Source organism: Eutrigla gurnardus, assembly GCF_963514095.1.
Source record: "Eutrigla gurnardus genome assembly, chromosome: 13".
Taxonomy (NCBI): Eukaryota; Metazoa; Chordata; class Actinopteri; order Perciformes; family Triglidae; genus Eutrigla; species Eutrigla gurnardus.
Window position 1 is genome coordinate 5,400,777 of NC_139936.1, and position 24,102 is coordinate 5,424,878.

Here is a 24,102-nt window from a genome sequence, read left to right on the forward strand (position 1 = left end):
AGATGGCCTGACAGAGGACCCGAAGTTGAATTACAAACATCTCCACGAGGCATCGTGTGGCTGCGTTACGCAAGCACCAGCATACAGATTACATCCAGTCAAGTGACATGGTTGGCCAGAGGGAGGCGCGGTGCAGCTTAATTCCGATGTAACAATTAATGGGGAAGTTGGCTAAAGCCTCGTGAAGCACAGTGGACAGAGCGGGGACACAAAGCGGGAGCATTAACCCAACATTTTTTTAGTCTCGCAGAACAGAAGTCACTGCATGTGCTCCAACGTCACCACTGAGCAGCTGATATAAGCTTCCGAATCAGACGCTTGCCGTTTAGCAAGCACATCCCGTGATTACATCTACATGCTGCATGGGCATTCTGCAAGGTCCGCCGGAGACTAGCACCCCCTTCCTCCTCATCGCCACCGCGCGTCTCCTTCTTGGCGCTCTGAGCTGATCATCAGTGAAAGTGCTCCCGAGCGGCAGCAGCCCAAACTGTGTGACATCCTTCCACACCATTCAGTGTGTGCTCAGGCTGGCCGGCTGCTGCACAGGCACCATGGAGCAGAAACCATCCAAGAACGAGAGCGCGGGAGCCAAGGGGCAGGAGTCTCTGTCCTACCAGCGGAGGATGTGGAAGAATTTCCAGGAGAAAACCAAGCCTTGGCTGAGTCCTAAACTGGGATCGGAGCGTCGCGGGGCCGGAGGCGCGGAGGGCAGCAAGAAGGAGTCGGGGTTGTGGATGTTCAAGAGGAAAAAGAAACAGCTGGACCGGGTGTTTTCGTCATCTCAGCCCAACCTGTCCTCCACTCCGCCGCCGGCGTCTTTTGACGGAGGTAAGAAGTCCCATGGAGGTGACGCGGTCCCCGGCACCAGCGGCGACGGGACGCCCCTTCATCACCTGGGCGCAGCTTCTGGGGCCACGGGGAGCAAACCCGAGCTGACGGCGCACGGGAGCCCCAAACTCGCCGTGTCCCAGCTGATCGTGTACCAGCAGAAGAGCTCCTCTCTCGGCTCGGCGTGCTTCGAGAAGCTGGTGGTGGACCCGGCCGCGCTGGTGCGAGACGAGGAGCTGCTGCGTAAAAACGCGAGTGATTCTGTGAGTAAAAAAAGACGCACGGTAAAACCTCTGGCAGATGATCTGTTCCTATGATGCTGTCCGTAAAGGAGGCAGCTTGGGCTACATTGCCCTGCAAATTAACTAAGTTTGATGATGGTGGGTTGCTGCTGCGACGTGCTCGCTGCCCAGATCATGTGATGCGCTCATCGATTTACCAGTACGCTGCTTTCTTTACTGTCCTGCAGCTTGTATTGCTGTATGGGCCATATCACTACAACCGATGGATGTGATCATCACCAAGACCACGCTTACAAGCTGCTTGGTTTGTTATCACGTCACCATCACATTCCCCCTATGTCATCCTGTCTGGGTTATTATAATGAGAGGATTTCTACAGAGGCTTCCTGCTCTGATGTCAGCCTCCTTTTTGCTTGCTCACATCATGCCTTTTCTTTCCAGAACGCTATTGTCCACTAGCTCCACAGTCCATCTGTCACACTGTCCTTGCCAGCAGACAGAGGGCTGCAACGGGTCCATTCACGCTCGACAGCCCATCATATGGTTCCTTTGCATGAAAAGTGGGCAGTTTGCAGGGTTGGAGATTGATGACAGGGTTATTTCCACATAACTCACCATGCTGAGTCACAGTGCTCTAGGAGAAACAGTAGCCTATAAAAGGGATATAAAGCTACAGGATAAATGTCTGAGAGAAAACTTTGCGTTAAGGTCACATCTAGACCCCGATAGTCCAATTGAACCACGACATTCCAGAGTGGCTGTTCTGATATTTAACAGTACCGTTAATACAAATAATACAGATACAGTATGTGTGCTCGTGAGTGCATTCTGTTTCAGTGGCAGCAGTTGTTGCAAAGCCTTTCATCTCACCACTCTTGAAGTGTTCCAGACCTCCTTTTTTTTGTGCACCATCCAGATCGCTGTCTCACAATGAAAGATAGCATTGAGGACCAGGGCCAAAGATGTCTTATCCATTAAATCTCCAGTGCGGCGAAGTGCACGCTGCCGAAGAGGTTAAGGAAAGAAACTGTTAATGACTTCAATGCAACTGATCTGGTTTATCACAGCACTTACGTCATATCTCACTTTGCCAAATAAAGTCTGATCAACACGATGCATTAGCAAACAACCAACCCCCTGTTGTTGGCATGATTAGCCACGCTTCTGTTTGTTGGATTTTCCACTTCAGTGGTAAACTACTTACAGTGACTTCTCAGGTTTTGTGTATCTCACTGTCACAGATGTAATATAAACAGTGTGATCTTCATATATTATGTAATGAGGAGAAGGAAAAGAAATGAGAAAAGGTGATGAGAGGACATGGGATCAACAGGGTGAGATGTAATGCGATGAGGGGACGAGATGAAGTCAACCGAGATAAGATGAGAGATGATGATGTGAAGTGAACAGTGATGAGATTATAACTTAGAGGCTCGGCATGCTTTATGAATACCTGGTGGCAAAGCAGGTATTACAAAGAAGTCTGTGAAATAAACACCAAACATCACAGCATTTGCATTTTTTGTGCATGCAAATTAATTGCATTTATTTGCATGGGCATTATTGACGATGCATTTATGTGCCTCCAAAATATTTCACTAACCCAGCAAGGATAAAATCTTAAAACCACAATTTTGCAGTTGTCCACAAATCCATCAAAAGTTGAGTGATTACAACTTCTCATTTCTAAAATGAGCGCATAAAGCTCCAAGCCACTATTTCATGAATTAAATAAGAATATATATGGAACATAATAAGCAAACATTTCAGTTTTATTTGGAAAGTAAGTGGTGGAAGGGATTAATGCCAAGTCCTGGAAGTCATTTCATTATCGACAGAGAAAAACAATAAGCACATTAAACTTTTGCTTTAATGTGTGTGCATTTCTGCAGCCGAGAGTGAAGAAAGCACCCGCTGAAATAGAAAATGACAGAGTCGTACTGATATTACATTCATTCTCCTTTGCACACTCCATATTTCACTTGTCTCGATGATTTATGAATTTTCAAATAATATAAAATATGTCATATTGTGTCCTGTTATCTATTATTAGTCTGTATTTCACTTTGAGACGGAGGTTAGTATGGGCAATTTATTTCTCATGTTCTTCTTCATTCTGTCTCACCGATTGTTCATTTTATATATATATATTTTTGTAGGAATCATCCCTTCTTAGTCCCTTCTTCTATTTGCAAGCTTTTATTGTATCGACGGGGTTTCAATATGTTTTTAAAACATGTGTATTAGCTATGAAGCAAAAGTGTTGAAGTGGGTCATTATTCATCTTCACCTATCATATTGTCTCCAGTCAGGTGAGCTAATCTATTTCCCACTCTGGATAGCTCTCACCTTCAGTCTCAGGCAGAGTTGCCCTTCTATCATTACCTATGTGACCTCCTAGAAACTACTAAAATTATACTGACTGTGCTGGGGGCGGCTTTATTCTGTGCCCTGATCTGACAACAACAAAGGACAAACAAGCTAACAGAAAAATACCAGAGTAGAACAGGTTTCTAACCCACATTTGGATCCCCATTTTCTCCCTTTAGTTCATTGCAGCTCAAATGAGTTTGACCTCACTAACTAAAAATTGTCATTTCATCAGCCTGTAAAGCAAGCCAACTAATATCACTGATGTGCTATCTGGAAGGCTTTGCATTAACACATAATATAGGAATGAAAAGGCTTTTCCAAATTTAAATGAGTTACTCAAGTCAAGTCAATTCAATATCTTTATAACAAGGTCACCCCTAAAACAATAAAAACAAAGGGAATACATAAAACAAAAAATATACAAGTTTAATTTGATAAACAATCAATGGAAAAAAAACAATTCTAAAAATGTATTGTGTCTGGAAACGGATTTTGCACGCCATTATTTTCGTGACAGGAAGTAGGGTAACCCAGATACCATGCACCTGAATTAATTAGCTTAATTAGCCAACAGGCCCGTCACCTGACACCCCCCCCCCCCCCCCATCTAAACCACCTGTATGGTGGTACCGACGTTACCGCAAGAAGCACGCACACGGATACTCGGCTCCACAAAGCCAGCGAAATCCGCCGTGTTCAGTTGCTGAGCTAGCTAGCGGCTAACTGTTAGCATAGCGTTACCACGGTTACCACGGACGTTCAGGACCGGTCGGGATACCAAACCGAATCGTAGCGTTGTCACTTCATACAGAGAGTTTGCGAGTGATTAAATATGTTATAACGACAGACGCCGGTTAGAAAGTCGGTGTTTTATTGTTTCTTTTTTGTATTTTAACATAATTCAAATATGGCCGGACGTTCCGTCCCTTTTCGGCCTCGTGTGGAAACGTGTTCCCCCCACATCATGGACGCGTTCGTCACCAAACACCCGAGGAGGAGCAACGGTTCACCCGGGGAAAGCCCGGGTAAAAAGAGGTACAGGCGGCAACTCAGGCATAACTCAGGGGTGAGTGAAGCTTTGGCATCTCTTTCTACAGCAACACTTGCTTTAAACACTCATCTTCATTGGCTTTGTCTCCCATATTTAATCATAGGAGAGAACCTTGTGACTATGTTTCAAGAATCAATATTTCTTTATTTGCCACACAGTAGAAACGGGTCACACTGAGCAATAACATTCTTATTTTGCAGTTTCACACAGTGACCTCAAATAGAGATCTGATATGATATGATATGATATATGATATATGATATGATATGATATGATATGATATATACTAAAAATATAGGTATAATCATATCAAAAGAACAAAATGTATTCACGGTTTGTGCAGTTTAGCAGCAATTGTTGTATATTCTCAGAGAACATAGTGCAAATATGAAGATATGGATATAAAAGGATATAGTGCAATGAACATAGTGCATTATGCATGGTGCAGATATGCAAATATACAGTTCACAGTGTTGGTTTGTGAGCACTTGCACTTTTCATATTAATATGCAACTAGCTATAGTACGGGCAACACATACTGAATTATCACATCTCTTTTAATGAAGATATATTCCAGAAAAGAAATCTCGGTGTCTGTATTTTGTGCTATTACTGAGATGAACTACTCAACCATGCCTTCCACCTCCTTCTGAGCTCATATGGAGTACTTTAAACATATTTAACATTCATGAACCAGGGAAGTGGGTTTTTGTGTCACGGACACTATACACTGATAACCTAATGCTAAATATTTCAGATGTACAAGATGTTGTATGGGTATTTCATTCAACTGCCTCACAGCCGGGTTGAATGATAATTCTTTGGAGATGATACACTACTTACATTTTGGAACAAGTGGCCTGGACAAGTGTTTCATTTATCCTTTTTTTTTAAACCACTGAGCTAGTACATTGCTCAGTGTTTTTAAAAGTGTTTTAATAAATATTTGATTCAGTATCTGGCATTCATTTAGTCACTGTAGAATTGTTATTTGGGTATCTTCAATGCCTCATTCACAAGCTTTTGGCTCCAGATCTCAGTACATGTTGGATACCAGATGCTGTAACTTTGGGATGATTTGAGTAATTGTCCTCTCGACAAAGCAGCGACTGTAAAATGAGCCATGTGTTGATGTCCTGTAGGAATAAGTGTCTCATTTGTGTTTGCCGTTGTGTTGTCAGAACAGCATCACGGCCACAAGGAAGCAGCTTGTGGCCTCGTTCTGGAAGTGTCCTGGTGACATCTTAAATTAGGATTCATTACAGCCCAGGGGGGTTTGTGGTTGTAACGCTGACAAGCACATGATTGATGCTGACCTCTAAGCTGTCTGGGCATTATGAAGTAGAAAGGCGAGAAAAAAAAAATACATTTTCAGATTTGTGAACGTATGACTGACACCATTTGTGGATGCTGATGGGTTTATACTCTCACTTTGTGATTAAGTGTCTTGTAGTGGTGGTGGCGGCCTCCCACACATCCCAATGTGGCCATTTCTTGGCCATATAAATCTGTAAACAACCTGCGATTTAGAGGATTGGAGTGGTTTTACTTTTACAAGTGCAATTGTGAGCAGCAAATTTAGATTGAATTTTTGTTTAAAGAGATTGCACTAATGGCTCATTTGCAGTCTTTCTTAACAGCCAGGAAGCTGAGGTTTCATCCCTTTTCTTCAGCCTGGTTTACAAATAGCTGTCAGCATTTGGCGATGTGCATCAAACTTTTTAGTGCATGCATTTATGAATGTTTGAGTATTATTACTCTGTTAGCCATGGTATGAATAATAAGAAAGCACCTTGTTACCCTGAAGAAAATTGAACATTTTTTTCAGTTGTTTTTGTTTTTCCTTCTTTTTTTTTAAGATTCTTTTTTCTCTAATCTTGGCATTTGAATCACACATTTGGTTAATTGTTCATTCAAATGCTCTGCCGGAGCGCTTTTGTTTTATCTACTGTTATACAGTAAACAAATTCATGAATGTGAATGAAGTGATTGTGTTACTGCAGGAGTTGAAATTGGAGGAAAGGAAAAAGTCAAAGCAAATGCTTATTTTGACACAAACCGTTTATAATGATATACAGAAAAGCTACAACTGTCAGCGAAGCCATTCAGCACACAATTCAACAGCCAGATCCACAGCCAATTGATAAAGAGTACCTTTTTTGCTCATACCGTTTTGATTAAGCTCGTCTCTGCCTGTCAATCATTCTGTATTCCCTGTATACCTTGAATCGTTCTTGCAACAAGGCTGCAACAACCATGTGTTTTTTGCCATTCTCCTCAGTGAGTTTTTTCCCCTTTCCATCAACCACTCCTCAGTATATCCTTGAGGGATAACCTTACCTGCATTATCTCTTTTTTGCCTGATCTATCACATCTTGCATCCCCTGATCCCATTCTCTCTGCTAATGACACTTTTCACTTCAAAGAGCTTCCAGAGGACAAATCCAAAATAGTGTCAGGAACAGCCCTGTTTTCTGCAAGATGAGAACTCTGCACTGTGACTTTGTGTTAACCTCCAGGATTGTGCTCTCCGGTCTCAGCCAGTCCCTTTACAGTCTCACACATACACACACACACACACTGCACATACAGATAAGGTGTACACAGAAATACACACCCATACAATCACGAGTCTGGGCCCCCGAGTGTTGTTGTAAACAAGGTTAAGCTCCACAGTGTAGACTGATAAATGACTCATGCATGCCTGCACGCCTTCATGAAGGGCAGAATTACACAAAGGGAGAAATAGATTGATATGACTCTGGTATTGCTCTCTGCACTGACGGAGACATCTCTCTGCTCTTCACTTTATATATCTATCTATATCTATGTGGGTGATGGGTGGTCAAATTACAGATGACATCCAACAATTGATTCTCAAGAAACAATTTGTTTAATTTGAGTGAAAGGTGACCGATGATGTCCTCTTCTAATTAAGAACCCAAGCAATTCTCTGACCTGCAACCTTGATGCTCTTGAAATCTAACAGCGTAGCAACTGAGCTATGACAATTTCTGTAAGTGGGTCGAATGCACCGGATAAAAGCAAAGGACAAACAGACGGACAAACAATGCTACGGCGCAGGTGAAACAAACAACACATGGTAACCAAAGGCTGTGGGGTGTTTTTTCCCCGAACTACTCATGCTAATCAAACATGGGTCATTTGCAACTCAATGTAGTCCCCACTTCCTCCGTGGTGAGTGGAGATTTAATATTTGCAAATGAGGTTTCCTGTAGCATGCGTGAAGCTGTCACAACCACCTCCTGAGTAGTAAGTGGTCCTGCAGCCCATGGAGATCAATACGGGAGCATGGCTGTGGATTTAGATGCACATCAGACTGAGAAGTGGCCATGTGTGCTCCCTATTCTATTAATCCACTTAATTCATGTTTTTGTTGTTGTTGTTTCATATGCAATGCTGCACAATACGTATCCATTTGTTGGATTATGAATGTGATCCATTCTACCTCAAACCCACGTAAGACCCTTGAATGGGATTTACTTATTGTCACATATGGACTTGAGTGTGGTAGATGTGTTCTAAAACAAACCATGCTGACAGTGGTCTGCAGCTCTGTACTGATTAGGGTTTTTTTTGTCCTCTGTAGCAGAGTTTCCTGAATAATAATATCACAATAAGTGTTGATGCCTAATGTCACCCTTTGCTGCTTCACATAATCATTTTTTCCGATCTGTTAGTTTTTGCCACCAAGCTATGCAATTTATTTTAACTTGGTTTTGCGTATTACACTGAAACTAATGATGCACTGATTTTTCAATCCCGATACTGATATTGGCTGATACCATGCACCGATTCCATACCAGTATTTCACTAAGCTATATGCCTCACTGTGTGGACGTGACTGGAACCATTCTTTTATGTTTAAGGCAACATCATCAACATTGTAAACATGTGCCAAGCTTAAAGTCCCAGTCGGCAAGTCCGGCGGATGGAGGGCACTCCGTCAGATTTTGAATGTTTACAACTCTCACACTCCTCCCCCACGACCACCGAGCTCCTCCCCCACGACCACCGAGCTCCTACCCCTCGACTTCCTGCCCTTTGAAATCCCTTAGATCACGCTACCTTTGAAACGCCGGTCCGATGTTGAATCTGGTTTTAGCATGGGCACTGTCGCCATCTTTCTTTTTATTCTTCTTTTCCACCGGTGTTTTCTTTTCCTTGGTTGTTTTGGACCTCCTCGTTTCGGTTTTTAAAGAGGAATTGGAAGCTTGTTGCTACTTTCCTCTGCCTCCCCCTGTGATAGTGGTACGACCCGAGGGGGGTGGGGCTCTGTGTGTGCACGAACACAGCCCTGCGTGCTGATTGGACAGGAGGATCCGGGCGCTGTCGGATCTTTGCAAAACAAACAGGCTCTACATGCACGTAGAGGCACGCTTTTTTCCCCTAAAACCGGATGATTTATGTTGTTCTATCGGAGCATAATGTCAGCTTCGGTGAATATGATCAAAAAAATGTTGCCGACTGGGACTTTAATTACGCAGAAATAACATAGAACAATGGCAGTGTATTGTACTCTGTTACTGTTAAATTAATTATGACTTGAGTGCTTTAATATTTAAAACCACAATTGTTGGACTCTTGTTAGCAAATCCCAATCCCCCCTTTTGACCAGCGTTATGTAGATCTGAGCCTTTTGAACCTGAGGGAGCAGCATAACGTCTCTATGGGCTTCCTTGGGAGGTCATTGTAATCAGCTGAAATGCCATGGTATTGATCAGGAGAGAGCGAGGGGCAGAGACTGAGCCAGGAGTGTTGCTACTGTGTTAGTGTGGAGTGTGAGTTGGGGATATATTGGTCAATACATGGAAGCCATTTATTTACTTACACTTCACATCATTTCCTTTTTGGATTTCTTTTCAATAAGCAGTTTTCAGTGAATTTGGTATTTACAGAAGAAAGTGGACCTGGGGAGCGATAAGGCTTATTTTAGAGCAGAACTTCCATGCCTGCCAGTTTTTTTACTGCAGTGCCTCTCGCTGTGAAAAACTGCCCACTAGAAATGTTCCAGTACAAATGGGCACCTCAGGATGTGGCTGCACTGATTTATAGTTCTAGGAGTTTTATTCCAACATGAATGTGAGAGGACAAGTGCCAAACTGAAACAGTAGTTGTTTAATGGATGAATGCAAAAGACGGCATTTCGATCCTTTCATTCGGTTCTGATTTTCTTCATATATATAATGCATATGGGAAATCTGTGAGTCAGGAGTTAAATCAAGGAATGGGTTGATTTAAAGTTGGTTTCATACATTTGGCTTCTGAGTAGCTTGACCATTTAATGCATGTGTAAGTTTGTCTGTGTCTCTGGGCGTTTGGTTTAGTGTTCTCAAGTCAATTTAACTGTGAGACATCCATAATTTCACTACTTAAGCGATTATGTTGAAGTCCGTTTGATTCCAGGTGCAGTTTGCTAGAGGCGAACATAAATGTCTCTCTAACTCAGGGTCTCTGCTATTACAGATTGGCTCCAAACCATAACATCTTTTATTTATTTAGGACTAGCAGAAACTATAAAAATGTGAAATTATTATGAGGCATGACAACCCAGCACACCTTCTGGTCTGTTGTAATAATTTTATAGATTGTACTTTATAAAAAAAAACAGAATACCTTGTCGTGATTTACAGCATTTACATAAGCCTTAACTGATGCCCAGAGCAATCTATAATGTGTAAAACTGTGTATTATGAGGAGATTCTGAAATAATCGATATGACTTGCAGCCAGTAGTTAGTGCAAAGGTCAGGGGTCAAACATGCAGTTATTATTAGTATGATGGGAAGCAGATGTCCCGAGGGTAGGTGATGAATTTCAAGCTCATCCCTTCTTTTTCTATTATTATTATTATTAGTCGTATGAAACAAACAGGTCAGACACATCCAACAAATTCCCATTTCTTTCAAATGTGATAGAGATTCAGGCTATCGGGTTCTTTACATGTTTGCTTGCCATCTCATCATGGAACATGTGCACATCGGTGTGGAAAGATGCACTTCATCATGGCTGAGCAGAGCTAGATATAGATAATTTTTCACATGATGACCTGTTTTGGTTATTTAAGCATCCTGCATGACATTATATGAAAACAGTGGTGACAGTGAAAGCATGTTCAGTGACACCATTTTAACTCATAACGTATGATACAGATATGGTCATGTCATTTTTTTCCCTTGTGACTTGTTTCATTCTTGTTGTGTGTGTTTTTTTTAATCCATGAAATGAGTTGTCAGTGATCCGTCACAAATCCGAGGTAGAAAGTGTGTATGTGTGGGCGGTGGTGTTGCCAGGGTCACTTTAGGCTAAGTGCCCAATGATTTATAAAGCCAGCCAGTGTCACATGAATCAGACATTGTCCTTTTGAGAGCTGTTTGCTTTTTTCACTCTGTGGGAAGTTAAATAGGAAATCAAAGCCCATGAGAATGCAGGAATTGTGACAGGGACAGCCGGTCAGCTGACAAGCATTTAACCACCTAGCAGTAGGACAATTAACTATCAAATTAGGTCTGGATTATAGATTTATCTTTATCTAGCTGACAAATGGTTGCTTCAGAGAGACAAGAATAGTATGTTGTTTTTAATCAGCGACGGTGTACTAAATTATAAGACTTTAAAGTAATCCTCAACCCCAATATTTGCCTTTTAACTCACAATGATGACCTTTAGGAATTGGGACTGTTGCTGTCATACTTTAAAACAAACTGCAAGTGCACTTGTATGGATGAATTGTTTATTTTTTTTTGCTTTTCATGTCCGTATCAATTATTGTATAGATCTTCTGAATCCAGTGCATTAGATACATTACAGTCTTGATGTCTTTAGATTCATAAAATGTTGTTTCAGTGGATGTGTCTGTGAATCTGTCATCTACCCGGGTGTGTGATTTCCTTCAGAGCTCCGGCTGTGAAAGCAACATGATTTTGGCACGTTAATCACATTAGCATAAGTGTTATCCATAGCAGAACAAATAACCAGCATCAAAATCATTGCTTTCATTCTGTCTCTGCATGCAGACCAGGCATCAGCATCATACGAGATGTGATATGAGATGTGCTTCACTAGTGCTGCTGAGCTTGCTGCTGGACTCGGCTGGAGCTTGGAAGACACTTAGTGCCACCTACTGGTGATGATGGGATCTCTGAGAAGAATAGAGAGGGAACTATAGGGCTTGATTAGGGCTTGGCTGGGTGACATGCTTAGCCTTCCATTAATATCAAACCAAGGCACTTTCTGCATGAGATTAAAAGGCACTAGTATTGAGTATTGATTGGTGGAAATGATTCATGCATAAATCATATTCTACTCGTTTTGCATCTGTTCTGGCTCTGAGGTGGAACGTCTCAGACACCCCATTCTGTCTCTGTTTCAAAACCATTGTGTATATAAATGTAAAATTGTTGGTGACACACCGGCGGTGTCTTTGAATTCAAAATCAAAATTGATTGAAATTAGTTTTCAATTCAAATTCGGAAGTCAAAAGCTGGATCTCGGATTCCAACAGTATGTTTTTCCCTCCATACTCGCATACTTGCATGTGTCTGTAATAGAAACTACAACCTGTCAAAGACACTCCTGCCATTTAATGTATCTTCTTTTTGTTGTTTAATATGATTTTCCCCCAATTGACTGAAATAATGTTGCACATGAAATAAATGATTTAATTTGATCATATAGTTTCACGTTTCATCACGTTTGATACCATGTAGCTTCTCAGAACTGTGGGCGGAGTCAAATCGTGGCTTTGGAGAATCGTGACACTCTTGTTATACAGTAGGATTATGCATAGTTGCTAAAATAAACATGTTCTCTTACTCACCCCAGGGTGCAGTCTCAGTGTGGTGCTAATCCCATATCTTGGACTGTATCCCGAGTACTACAGGAGCGAGTCAGCGTCACTGCTGCATTTCTTATCTACTGTAAGGAGCCCCTGTAATTAGCTTGCCAATTCCTGCATTTATTTTCTTTGGAGCACCCACTAGAAATACAACCCTCTTAACAAGTCATTTAAATGAGTGCTTATTTCTATCACTTGATGCACAGGTTATAATTATGTCGGTTTTCCCACCGGAATCACAAAATATTCTTGAATCAAGTGATATTTTCTTGTTAAAGTCATCTGAATTATGCATTTAAGATGGATTGAAACATCTGAATCTTTATTAGCTTTAGGACTAAGATTGTAACTCTAACCTCTATGACTAAACATTGCCATTTTCTTAAGTTGTGATGAGGCTGTTTGCTTTCAGACGGAGATGAAATTGAACGTAGGCGTCTGGAAACATTTCTAGCACTAAAAAAACTTGGTACACAAGGTAAGATTTCTTGGTACACAAGACCTTAGTGTACCTAGTGTTTTTGTGTAGGATGAGGAGAGGAGGTAATTTGGTAAAAGGCACATTTCTACAGTGAGGTTACCAAAATGCTCTTTCGTTTTCCACCACTGACTAACTCCTAAATCACTCTGATGCCCACTGCAGCACTCAGCACTCTGCAGGGAGAGGCAGAGCCTTTTCTGTCTATAACAGCTGGAGATTGTACTCGTTATGCACACTGTTTTATTTACTGAATATTGCTCTCCACACCTGGGTGATTTAGAAAGCATGACGAACGGATAAATGGCAATATTTTGAGCCGAGTATCAGTCCTCATCTTCGAATCTCTCCCATTTGTAAGATGCATTAGGTTTAAACATATTATAGAAATATGTCTTCATTTTTTGGAAGTTCCCTACTTTCACGTTTTGCTCCATCTGTTTCTGTGGAACAGAACATGTCGCTCCTCCCTGCTTTTCACTCTTCTGTTGGTCAACTTTGCTGGGGTTTCGTCTCATTTCCTGTTTGTCCATCCATTCCTTCCATTGCGTCGCCAGCAAAGCCTCTTGTTTTGCTCTATCCACCTGGACCCTGTCCTCCTCACATGTCAGATGTTTGGTCGTGAAGCCGGGGTTTGCGTTAAAGGGATTTCTTGAGCTTTTCCTTCTCCGACTCTGGTTTTCCTCTTGCTCACATTGAGCTGGTTGTGAGCTGGTGTCGGCATCATTCGAGACATCGCTAGTGTCACCATCACTTTCCCTTGGGTCACATGTTGTTGGTGGTGACCTCTCTGAATTTTCTTCATCTGTTTCGTCCAGTTTCTCCATGCATCCTTTCTCCATTTGCCTTCGCCACCTTAATGCGACTCTCTGCTGTTGCCCGGTGTAAGGCAGGGATCTCTCTCCTGCTACTTCGGCCACCAGCTCTCCCAGCTTCTCCTCAAGCTCAGCCACCGCCGCCTCTATCAGGACAAGTTCTGAACTCAGCTCTGCAAATCGCTTCTCCATTTCATTCACCGTCCTGATGGGCCACACGGTGCAGAACCTCCTCTCCATTGCTGCTCTCCTGTCCAGTCATTAAGACAACAGCCATTATAGGAAAATAATGAACTGATGATGCAGTTCCAAGTCATCACACATTACATCTTTTTTGTGTTTTGTGTTGAAATAAGGAAAACAACACAAAATTATACCTTGAGGGAAGAAATCTGAGACGTTTCCCTTGATTGGATCTTGCCGTCTTCTTGCCCCAATTTCTGTGTGGAAAAACAAAAGCAATAAGCTGATTTGCATGGATGAATTTTTGGCAACAGATACTCCTTTCTGCATATGAGAGAGGTTAGGTCTGTACTGCAGATGACTAACTGCTGTCATCATCGTATAAGATGGTAGTTTTCCCTGTGGGCTCATTAAATGAATTGTATTATATTATTCTCATTAAATTATATGATACAAAACGTACTTACCTCAGTTAACTGAAATGAATCCTTCCCTCTTTGTGTAGCTGCTCCAACTAGATTTGTGTTTTTTCTTTTGTATACATTTGAAGTTCCTATAGCTTTGGAACATCATCTCCAGAACCATGTGTTGCTATGTTACATTCCATTGCATTCAAATTTCAAGACAAACGATCAGAAAAGAGGCATTTATTTAATAATCTAAAATATATAGGTTTTTTTTATGTTATGTCACGCTACATGTGGTTGTATTGAGCAATATTGTGTTCGGAGTTTATTAATCATGTCGTGGGATTTCAATTTATTACTGATCTGGTAATTGTTTTCCAAATGTTATATGTTTTTACTTTGGACACAAATAATGTAAGAACTTGTTAAGTAAAGAAACTGATTTTCACTAGGTGCGTATGGCATGCATGCATCTATAGCTCTGGTATTTTTATTAGGTTATTTCTAAACCTATAATATTGTAATAAATGTTTGTAATGGTCCATCTTCGATCTCTGTGGGATGAGTCGATTGGGTCAGCTGTAAATCAGGCTCGTTTCCAGTTCCCATCAGGCGCCTGTCGTCCACTTTGCGCTGGAGTCTCCACCTCCAACAGGTGGCTGCTATTTCTAAGTCATGATTATGACCACAGGCCATAGTGGTCTCTATAAAAAGGCTCGTCGTGTCACAGTGTTACTTTCCATTTCACTTCACTACATTTAATTTCGTACTCTGCCGCCTGTCACTTTGATTCTACCTCTATTCTCACGCCTGTCTCGTCCGTCTCTTTGTCTTTCCGTCTCTATCACTTTTCATTCTCCATCTGAAGGACACATAGCCGAGATGTGGAGGAATGTTGCTGACTTGTAATTCTATACTCAGAAGTGTGACACGGGTCTTATTCCTGTTCAACCTGGCAGCCTCTCAGAGGGAAGCATGTTCACCCACAGATGTGTAAAAACCTCCTGAAGCTGTGAGCTTAGGCAAGAATTCCCATTTCCATTGGTGAGTCTATCTGCTGTTGACTCACCAGCTGACGTATTACTTTTAGACAAACGTATTACTCATTAACTCTCGGTCCCGCTCTCCATCTGACTGTATCTGAGAGACATCGGATTGTCACGCTCATCCATGAACTCCGCAGTATTAGGGGTGAGTTTCATAGCAGGTCTGACTGTTTTTGTTCAATTAATTATAAAGTTTATTTATACAACACTAGAATTTTCTTAAATTTGTCTGTACTTTGGCATTTTGTATGTCTGCACTTTAACTTTTGTGTAATATAATTCAAAATGTAATCATTTGTTTGGAAAACGAACACCTGAGAGCTTTCCAAATGAGTTTGAGATTTCTGTGATGTTTATTCTTATTATTATTATTACTCAGCTTTATATGAAAGCAGTGACTCAACGCAGACGCAGCACACCCCCAGTCAGCGCAGTTGTCTTTTTATCTTCTTGTGTGTAAAGAAGTCAGGCACCCTAACAGCCTTCAAGACTGCAGCACAAAAAAAAACTGTTTATGAGTGTGCTTATATAAAAAATATTGTTTATGTGGAAATATACTATGTTCTGTGCTAGTGTCAAAGAAAACCACATAATCTAGTATGGCGTGTGTGCATGCATGCTCATGCATATCAAATATGTATTTATAGAAAATGAGCAATCATAGACTGATCAAAACCATTTTTGCCAATACCTGAATTAGAGCATGCAGGGGCAGACAGTCGTATACCCGTAATACATTTCCGTGACTGAAATCTGTTTTCATTCACTGCCGGTCATGAGGGAGACGGCGTCTGAGAGAAACTTCATTTAGCCTTTTTATTATTGCTGAACAGTGGGACTGAAGTGTCAGTCATCGGCAGGAAACTGGGAATGTTGTTCTTCATCGGCCATCTGTTCATCCCTGTCTCTGTGTCTCTGCTTTAATCATAAAATATCTCCTGCTGTTCAACTCATTTATTCTCTTTGCACACCAGTGCATCGCTAGAGCACAGCAAATCTGGTAGGAATTAGCATAGTATTTTTTTACGAGTGTGCAATATTTGTATATAAGATATTCTAGTGACTTGCATTAATAGACTATTTCTATCACACCATGCTGTGACCATATGACCTACTGTACAGTGGACAGAGGGTTTGGACATGAGCATCCTAAAATATTAGCACAATCCAGTTTTGGAATTAGGAGAGATCATCTATTTCATCTCATTTATGTACAAACAATAGCTGATTACAGCTCCAAGCTTAGTGTTGTGCTCGTGGAAGATGAATGGATACACTGTGTCAGTGTTTTGTTATTGTGTAGTACTATATGATGGTATTACGTGATCGTGCTGTGACCCTATGGACTGCTTAGCTGAGAGGGACAGCCCTGCCTTGTAATGTCACTGCAGAACTAATGCACGTCATCTTGGTTGAGATTAAAAAGACGTCGGACTAAAGGAACCAAGGGCAGTTTTTTTTATATAATGAAGAGTTTTCTTATTTTACGTAGATAAGATTTTATTAAAGAATTAACAAGGGACCCGATGTGCTAGAATACAACCAAGTGGCAGTGTGCGTGTGTGCATGTGGGTGTTGTAATGAAAGAGGATGAATCACTGGGTGAAACGCTTAAGGTTTGCTACTACAATCGCTCAGGTCTGAAGTGTGGGCTTCTTTCCAGGTCTGGAGTGTAGGATGCTGTGATGACACATTGTGTGTGTGTGTGGGGGGAGAAACCCAGGTTGTTCAAGGAAAACCTATCCTATTTTAAAAGTGTGATGTACATCGCTTTTTATGGGCCTATATTTAAGTGTTTATTCCTGCTTTTGTGGATGATGTGCATATATGGGTATTTTGGGTATTTCCAGTCAGATCCCTGTTGTGAGTCGTGTTTTGGATCAGTAGAGAAAAGTGGGAGGAAATATCCCAATCATGATTCTAAGATAGAACTTATTGTACTTATGTAACCCTTTCCACATGAAATATCTTCTACTTCACTTATACTGATGTCTTCTTAAAGTCCCAGTTGGCAAGTCCGGTGGATCGAGGGCACTCCCTCCCCCACGACCACCGAGCTCCTCCCCCACGACCACCGAGCTCCTCGACTTCGTGCCCTTTGAAATCCCTTAGATCACGCCACCTTTGAAACGGGGGTCCGATGTTGACTCTGGTTTTATCACGGGCACCGACACCATCTTTCTTTTTTTCCTTCTTTTCCACCGGTGTTTTCTTTTCCTTGGTTGTTTTGGACCTCCTCGTTTCGGTTTTTAACGAGGAATTGGAAGCTTGTTGCTACTTCCCTCCGCCTCCCCCCTGTAATAGTGGAACGACCCGAGGGGGGAGGGGCTCTGTGTGTGCACGAACACAGCCCTGCGTGCTGATTGGACAGGATGATCCGGGCGCTGTCGATTTTCGCAAAACAAACAACAGGCTCTACGTTCACGTAGAGGCACGCTTTTTTTTCTAAATCCGGATGATTTATGTTGTTCTATCGGAGCGTAGTGTCGGCTTCAGTGAATATGATCAAAAAAATTTTGCCGACTGGGACTTTAACTCTAGAAACTCTGACTATAACAATTGCTCAATAACCGAGTACAATTCACAGCTGTCTTATTTACAAAATGGACAGACCCATTCTTTGTCCTGGTTTCCCATACATGCATGTTAGAGAATGTAGGAGTATGTAAATTCTATTGACCTATGCTATTTTTTTAATATGCACGGTTAATCGTAGTGTATTACAGTTACTGTCAAGTAGATTACCTTTTAAATGCAGCCAGTTGTGTCTCTACCCTCAGATCAAACATACAGTAGCATACAGTAAAGATAAGGTGAAGACATCAGACCCACACTTCGAAGTTGGATGAAGTTAAAAATGCAGACTTCTTTGAAATGAACCAAAGGGAAGGTTTGATTAAGAACAAAGAATTAAATAAGACATTTAAGAGACAATTTGCCTTGGACTTCCCGCACTAAATACCACATTTAAATTTTTAGATTAAATTTTGAAATTGTTCTGCCACAATATAATGACTCGATCATTGTGCTAAATCATATTGTGAACCGAGCTTTGTGCCGTGTTTTGTGGTTGTGAATGTGTCTGTGGCTTAAAAGATGCTGGCGACACGACAGCTGCTTTGCTTTGACAGTCAGAATTAGCTTAGTTTTAATGAGCTTATGACCTGTTGCCTGTATTGCCTCTGCTCGAATTACAGTGGCCTGCACTGGCGCTGAAATTTGAGAATATTTTTTACTTTTATGCAGACTTGGACTTGCAAAAAAATAACAGGTCTATTATGTGAATGTCATTGTTTTCCTCTTCATGCTCTTATTTTGGATGACCAATTACTTTAAGTCTGTCTTCACATTTTGTCTGTGATGCTCAATGCAAATTGGCAATCTGGCTGAAACCGAAGCTGTTAAAGGATACTGACACCTTACAGGAAGATGAAATAGGGGGAACTAATCGACAAAGTCGATGGTGGCAATCGTAAAAGTAGCGAGTGGTGAAGCAAGCAAAGTTGAAAAGAGAGAGACAGAGAGAGGATGGGAGAGACTGAAAGACGCAGACAAAGACATGGACAGGGGCAGAAGTAAACAGAGCAGGGATATGGATCAATCTGTAGATCGAGAGGAGGCAGTAATTCTACCAGAAGGGGGTCTGCTGTGTCTGGCCTGGCTCCCAGTGTGTGTGCCTCCTTTGTTGGCTGCCACTTAAGCGACTCAGCTAGACTTTACCCATTGTACATCTCTTCATCATTTATCTGCCCTGACTCTCTTCGTCCCTTTTTTGAACATTTATCTTCTGTTCTTGTTCTCGTACCATCAATTTTATTCCAACATTTTGTCTCTTTTATTTCTGTCTACTGTGTGTTTTTTTTATGTTTTACACACCACCGCTCTGTATTAGTACTGATGGTGCTCATCTCTAATTACTGCCATTGGCAATTTTTCACATCGCTATCGAGGTCTTTCCGCTGTGCTTATTTTATCACAGCTGTCACAAGCTAATTATCATGAAGAAAAGGACACATCTAAGATCTCACTATTATAATTTAAACCATAGTGGTATTACACACACACACACACACACACACACACACATGAAATCCCTGGCTTCATAACATACTAGGGGGATAAATCTAGATCTTAAATTTGGGTATTGGATGGATCCTCAGTATTGGCAGATACGTTTAGATTTTGGAATCGGTATTCGATTGGGCATCCTTATTAAAAAATGAGTTTAGAGTTTATTCTTTAACATGCTGGAAATCACCCCATCTTACAAATACACTCCTGTGTCATTGATCAGTGTTGAACAAGGTAATATTTCAGCTTTGTGCACAAACCTTAGAGATGTATTATTAAACAGTGTGTGGGTGAACATGTAGAGTGTTCCGGGCAGTATCTTACACACACACACACACACACACACACACACACACACACACACACACACACACACACACACACACACACACACACACACACACACACACACACACACACAGGAGCATCAAAAAGGTGAACTTTTTGATGCCAGCAAATGGAAACCTCAGATGTCCTCGAACAGAGATGAGATGAAAGGGGGAGGGGGGGTATGATTCAGGTTCAATAAAGATGAAAGATACAAAACGAAAGAGAAGAGGGAGGAAATTAATGATGAGTGAGTGGGAAATGGGGAAGAAGTTGAATTAAGCATGGTGTGTCCCACCTAAGTGACTTATGGTGAGCTCATTGTTTTTCTGCTAGAGATTGGTTGGCCCTGTCGTCCCTCAGAGTCTACTCCCAGTGGCTTGCTTTACATTTATTTAATTGATTATTGATTTTTTTTTATCCTAGAGTAAATTTCCCAAGCTTTCTTTGAGTGGGGTTTGAAAAGAAATAAATTAGTGTGTGTGCTTCCCTCCATCTTTTCCACTTTCACACCCTGTGAATCTGTCTGCTTGTTAAGGCTGTGCTGCTCCCAGCACTGATAAAGCCTGGACCTCTTCCTGGTTCTTCCACTGACAACGCTGCAGCAGCAGAAGAATGATAGGAGATGCCTGCAGAGGCTCTGAAAAGCTTGTTTCAGCCCCGCTGTTTGTTTATCAAGATCCCCATTAGCGTTTCGCATTGCAGCAGGTGTTCTTACCCGGGTCCGCACAGTTTGTAGCACTTATACACCAAACTAACACATTGTAATATGTCTGCTGTAAATAAAACAAATCGTTCATATTAAATAACACAACACGAAGAAAATAGATTTGCTCAAACTGAATCTACCATGTTAAACTGATAAAATCACCTGTGTGTGCATATTTGTGTGTGTGTGTGTGTGTGTGTGATGCTGGTCCATGTTGTGCATATTTATGTGTGTATGACTATGCACTGTGAGTAATGAGCAGACAGATGGTGCACACTCCAGGGTTCAGGAGATCTGTGCATGGATGAGGCGTCACATGGCTGTGTTTATTTATCATGTGTGTAGAAAAATAAACACATTTTATTAGGGCATGTAGACGGCACAATTGTGTGTGTGCAAAAAAAACAGTTGTGTGTTACCTCAAGGGCCGTGCTGGGAAGTTTTGTGTTTACGCAAGCATGAAGCTGAACAGACTATATATACACTGTACTGTACATGCAGTCATTTTTCCCTCTTCCCCACTGGTCTTGCTTATGCCATTTCTCGACTTGTCAGAATTGCTTTGGCTTAAGGAAAAGGTGCTTTATTACTGAATGCACTGAGGCATCGAAAAAAAAAAAAATGCAGTTTGATCTGTTATTCTGTCATGCCCTGAGCTGTGAGGATGATGTCTGAAGCAGCTGAAGTCACAAGACCTGCTGACAGACACAACGCTGAACAAGCCTCATGCGGCAGCACACACGAAAGGGACAGCTGTCATTTCCTGGGGTCTGACTCTACTGTAATATATGGACGAGCACACACCCCCCCGCTCTCCCTCTAGAGACGTGCCGTGCCTCTTCATAGCTGCCGGTGCCAGGAAGGAGAGTGGCACCTCCCTGCTGCCGCGGCCCCTGTCTGACCCGGCAATTAGCCTGTTTTTGTTTCATAAATGCACAGACATCAGAAAGATGTTCCAGAAAAGATGGGACAAAAGTATCGGCTCCCTGTTGTGTGAGCCTTCCAGCATTTGTTTCCCCTTTCCTTTGAGCCATCAGGTGTAATATCCTTTCACTGTCTGATGATCCCATCTCAGTCACCCTCTTCTTTTACACTGCTGTACATTGTCTATTTTATAGCAGTTTTTATTTTATGATTCACCTGAACAAAATATCTTTTACTGACTTGTGATGCAAACCTTTTCTCAGTTCCCCCCCGGGCTGATAGCTCATGGCGAGCAGTACCCTCCACATTTGTGATATGAATAGCTAGAAGGCAGTAAAGCATGGTGGAAAGGCAACCACGAAGAGGGAGAACCTGGCCTTAAAATATTTACAGCTTACTCATGTATTAAAGTATAAAGTATGCACACACAGATCATGTTTTTAATCTTGTATATCCCCAATGTACATACGTATTAAGTCTTTAATTTCTTGTTTATTGACAGTATTGCTGTGTGCTACACTGTGTTACACTCTACAAAACATACATTTACCACTCAAGTGAAAACTGAACTAGCATGATGTTCCAAAGGGGAAGTACCCACTCAACAAGAACATCCATAGAATTGGTGCTAATTAGTTCCAGAGGGAAGACTTAGCCCCTTAATTCAACGGTAAAGCATAATTTCTTACATTTTGCCACAGGTTTAACTTACACGCCTGTTATGTTGCGTAAAGGGATTACACCCCACCACAACTAGATGAAATGCTTTTTCAGCATTTCTCACTTTCGACAGACTGCTGCAGAAAGATAGAACAAATTAGGTTTTTCAGGAATAAGGAGTCACAAGAAGTAGTGTGTTGGACATATTGGAGATATTGGAAAATTGGGTGCAGGGATTTTGTGCAGTTTTTTTTTATTTTTTAGGGCTTATGACTAATCCAGCACTGCACACCCACATAGGTGTCTGTTTAAGCTTCTTCTCAGGTTGAAGTTGGGCGGTGCTATGCTGGGAAATAGTCACCAAACTCTGCGTACTAATGCCTATATGGGACGATATGAAAATGTCCAGCTGAGAGGACCGACGACGATAAAAACCAGCTCTCTCACTGGCTAAACATTTACAGGCGTGTGACACCGCAGCTGGTAGCGAGTTCCCGGTTGTGCCACTGTTGACTTTTTATGATATTGTTCCATCCCGGTGGATCAGTCAATTGACTGTGAGCATCTCCGCGCGGTTGTTTGTGTGCCTGTGAATGACAGATGCCAGAGAGAGAGAGACAGAGAGGGGGAGAGAGAGAGAAAAAATCAGTAGAGCATTGATGCTGAGTGACGGCCTATTGGATATGCAGGAACCTCACAGCTGGTTGCCCTTTGCTCTGTGAATGTGTGAGTGAGCAAGGTAAGGAGAGAGCTGGTGTCTCTCTCTCTCTTTCTCTCTCTCCCTCTCTCTCTCTCTCATATATGAGAGTAAGCCAGTAGCAGCAGCAGCAGTAGTACAGTGGAGCGTATTCAGTGTCTGGATGTTAGCGCTGCCTCTCTCAGCTGTGGGACGAAGCCTTACTGTAGGTATACACACACGCACACATGCACACACACACATGCACAACGCTGTTTTGACTGTCTACCTGCTGTTTTTTCTCGGGAGCTACTCATTTCTGTTTTGCTGGTGTGTCTTGCAAGAGTATTTCAGTCCAGAGGATTTGAGACAGTTGAGTGAAGTGAAGGATGAAAACGAGCCCATTCATCAGCAGAATGTTTCCATCATTTCAGCACGTTCACACATTTGCATGCAGAACAGATTTTCATACAGCATTTCCATAAACCTTAGCACCTGTGTGTGTCTGTGTGGGGTTCTTTGCACTTGGCCATCGCACCATATGTGCAGGTGTCCATTGTGTTTTTGTTTGTGAGTGTGGTGGCTGGGAGATGGTGGGTCGGAGGTGCAGTGAGTGTGTTTCTGGTGTCTAGTTTCCATTAGTGTGGAACTTGAGCTGGCGGCTAGTATGACATGACATGACATGGGACTGGTAGTCGGACTTCAGCAAGAAAAGGAGAGGAGATGATCAGAATGTAAGTGTGAGGTAAAAATGAGGAAGGTATCTTCTTGCTTCCTGTGCTTTCATCTGGACCGGATGATGGAGTAAAAAAAAAAGGAGGATAGGTTGTTAAATCTGTCGGCGATCATTCCCATGGGTGAGGACAGAAGGCTTATGTCCGCCCCCACCTCACCAACGACTTAAGTCCTCGGTCCGCACCCCTCTGCCTGTCTCTCTAGCCGCAGTCTTGTTCCCTTAATTCCTGTTTCAAGGGCTGGGTGCTGAACGTGCTCAGAATGAGAGCAAAATATCTGTGACTGGGGAAAGGGGGGGGCAGAAAAGAAGAGATGGACGAGGCAAATGATAAGAAGTGAGAGGAGGAAAGTAAGATTGAGGCAACGGAGAAGACATAGGGAGGATTGGAGAAAAGTGAAAGAAAAGACTTGAGATAGGTGAAGAGGAGGGTGAAGAGGGATGATCTGATGAGAAGAAGATTGGAGTGAGTCCCTCTTCAATGATGCTCCCCTCATCAGACACATGCTGGATAAATGACTGGGTTTCTTCAAGCACCCTTTAAGATTCTTTAAGTACAATTTTCATCTTCAATCAGGATCAGTTCATGGCAAGAAAGAATCTGAGAAAAGCCAGTTGTTTTCACATCACTCCTCCAAAGGAATCACAGATTTGCACTTTTTTTTTAATCAAAGAAATGACTGCAAGAAAAGTGGCAACTTATGTTCTGAATTCCTGAATAG

The 24,102-nt window shown here is 42.0% G+C and overlaps 1 protein-coding gene across 8 annotated transcripts in view; it reads left to right on the top strand.

Moving 5' to 3' along the window:
* Positions 1 to 36: 36 nt before the first annotated feature.
* The window catches only part of mctp1a (multiple C2 domains, transmembrane 1a), a 455,748-nt gene continuing 431,682 nt past the window's right edge, over positions 37 to 24,102 (top strand). For 7 of the 8 annotated variants that reach the window (XR_014598230.1, XR_014598231.1, XR_014598232.1 and 4 more), the window contains exon 1: positions 37 to 1,091. Coding sequence is in view for 5 of the 8 variants with exons in the window: in XM_084025756.1 (XP_083881882.1) it covers positions 552 to 1,091 (540 nt within the window). In the remaining 3 variants the exon portion in view is untranslated. Of the gene's footprint in view, positions 1,092 to 22,798; positions 22,874 to 24,102 lie in introns of those variants that run through there. The other variant, XM_084025760.1, reaches the window with a different exon arrangement.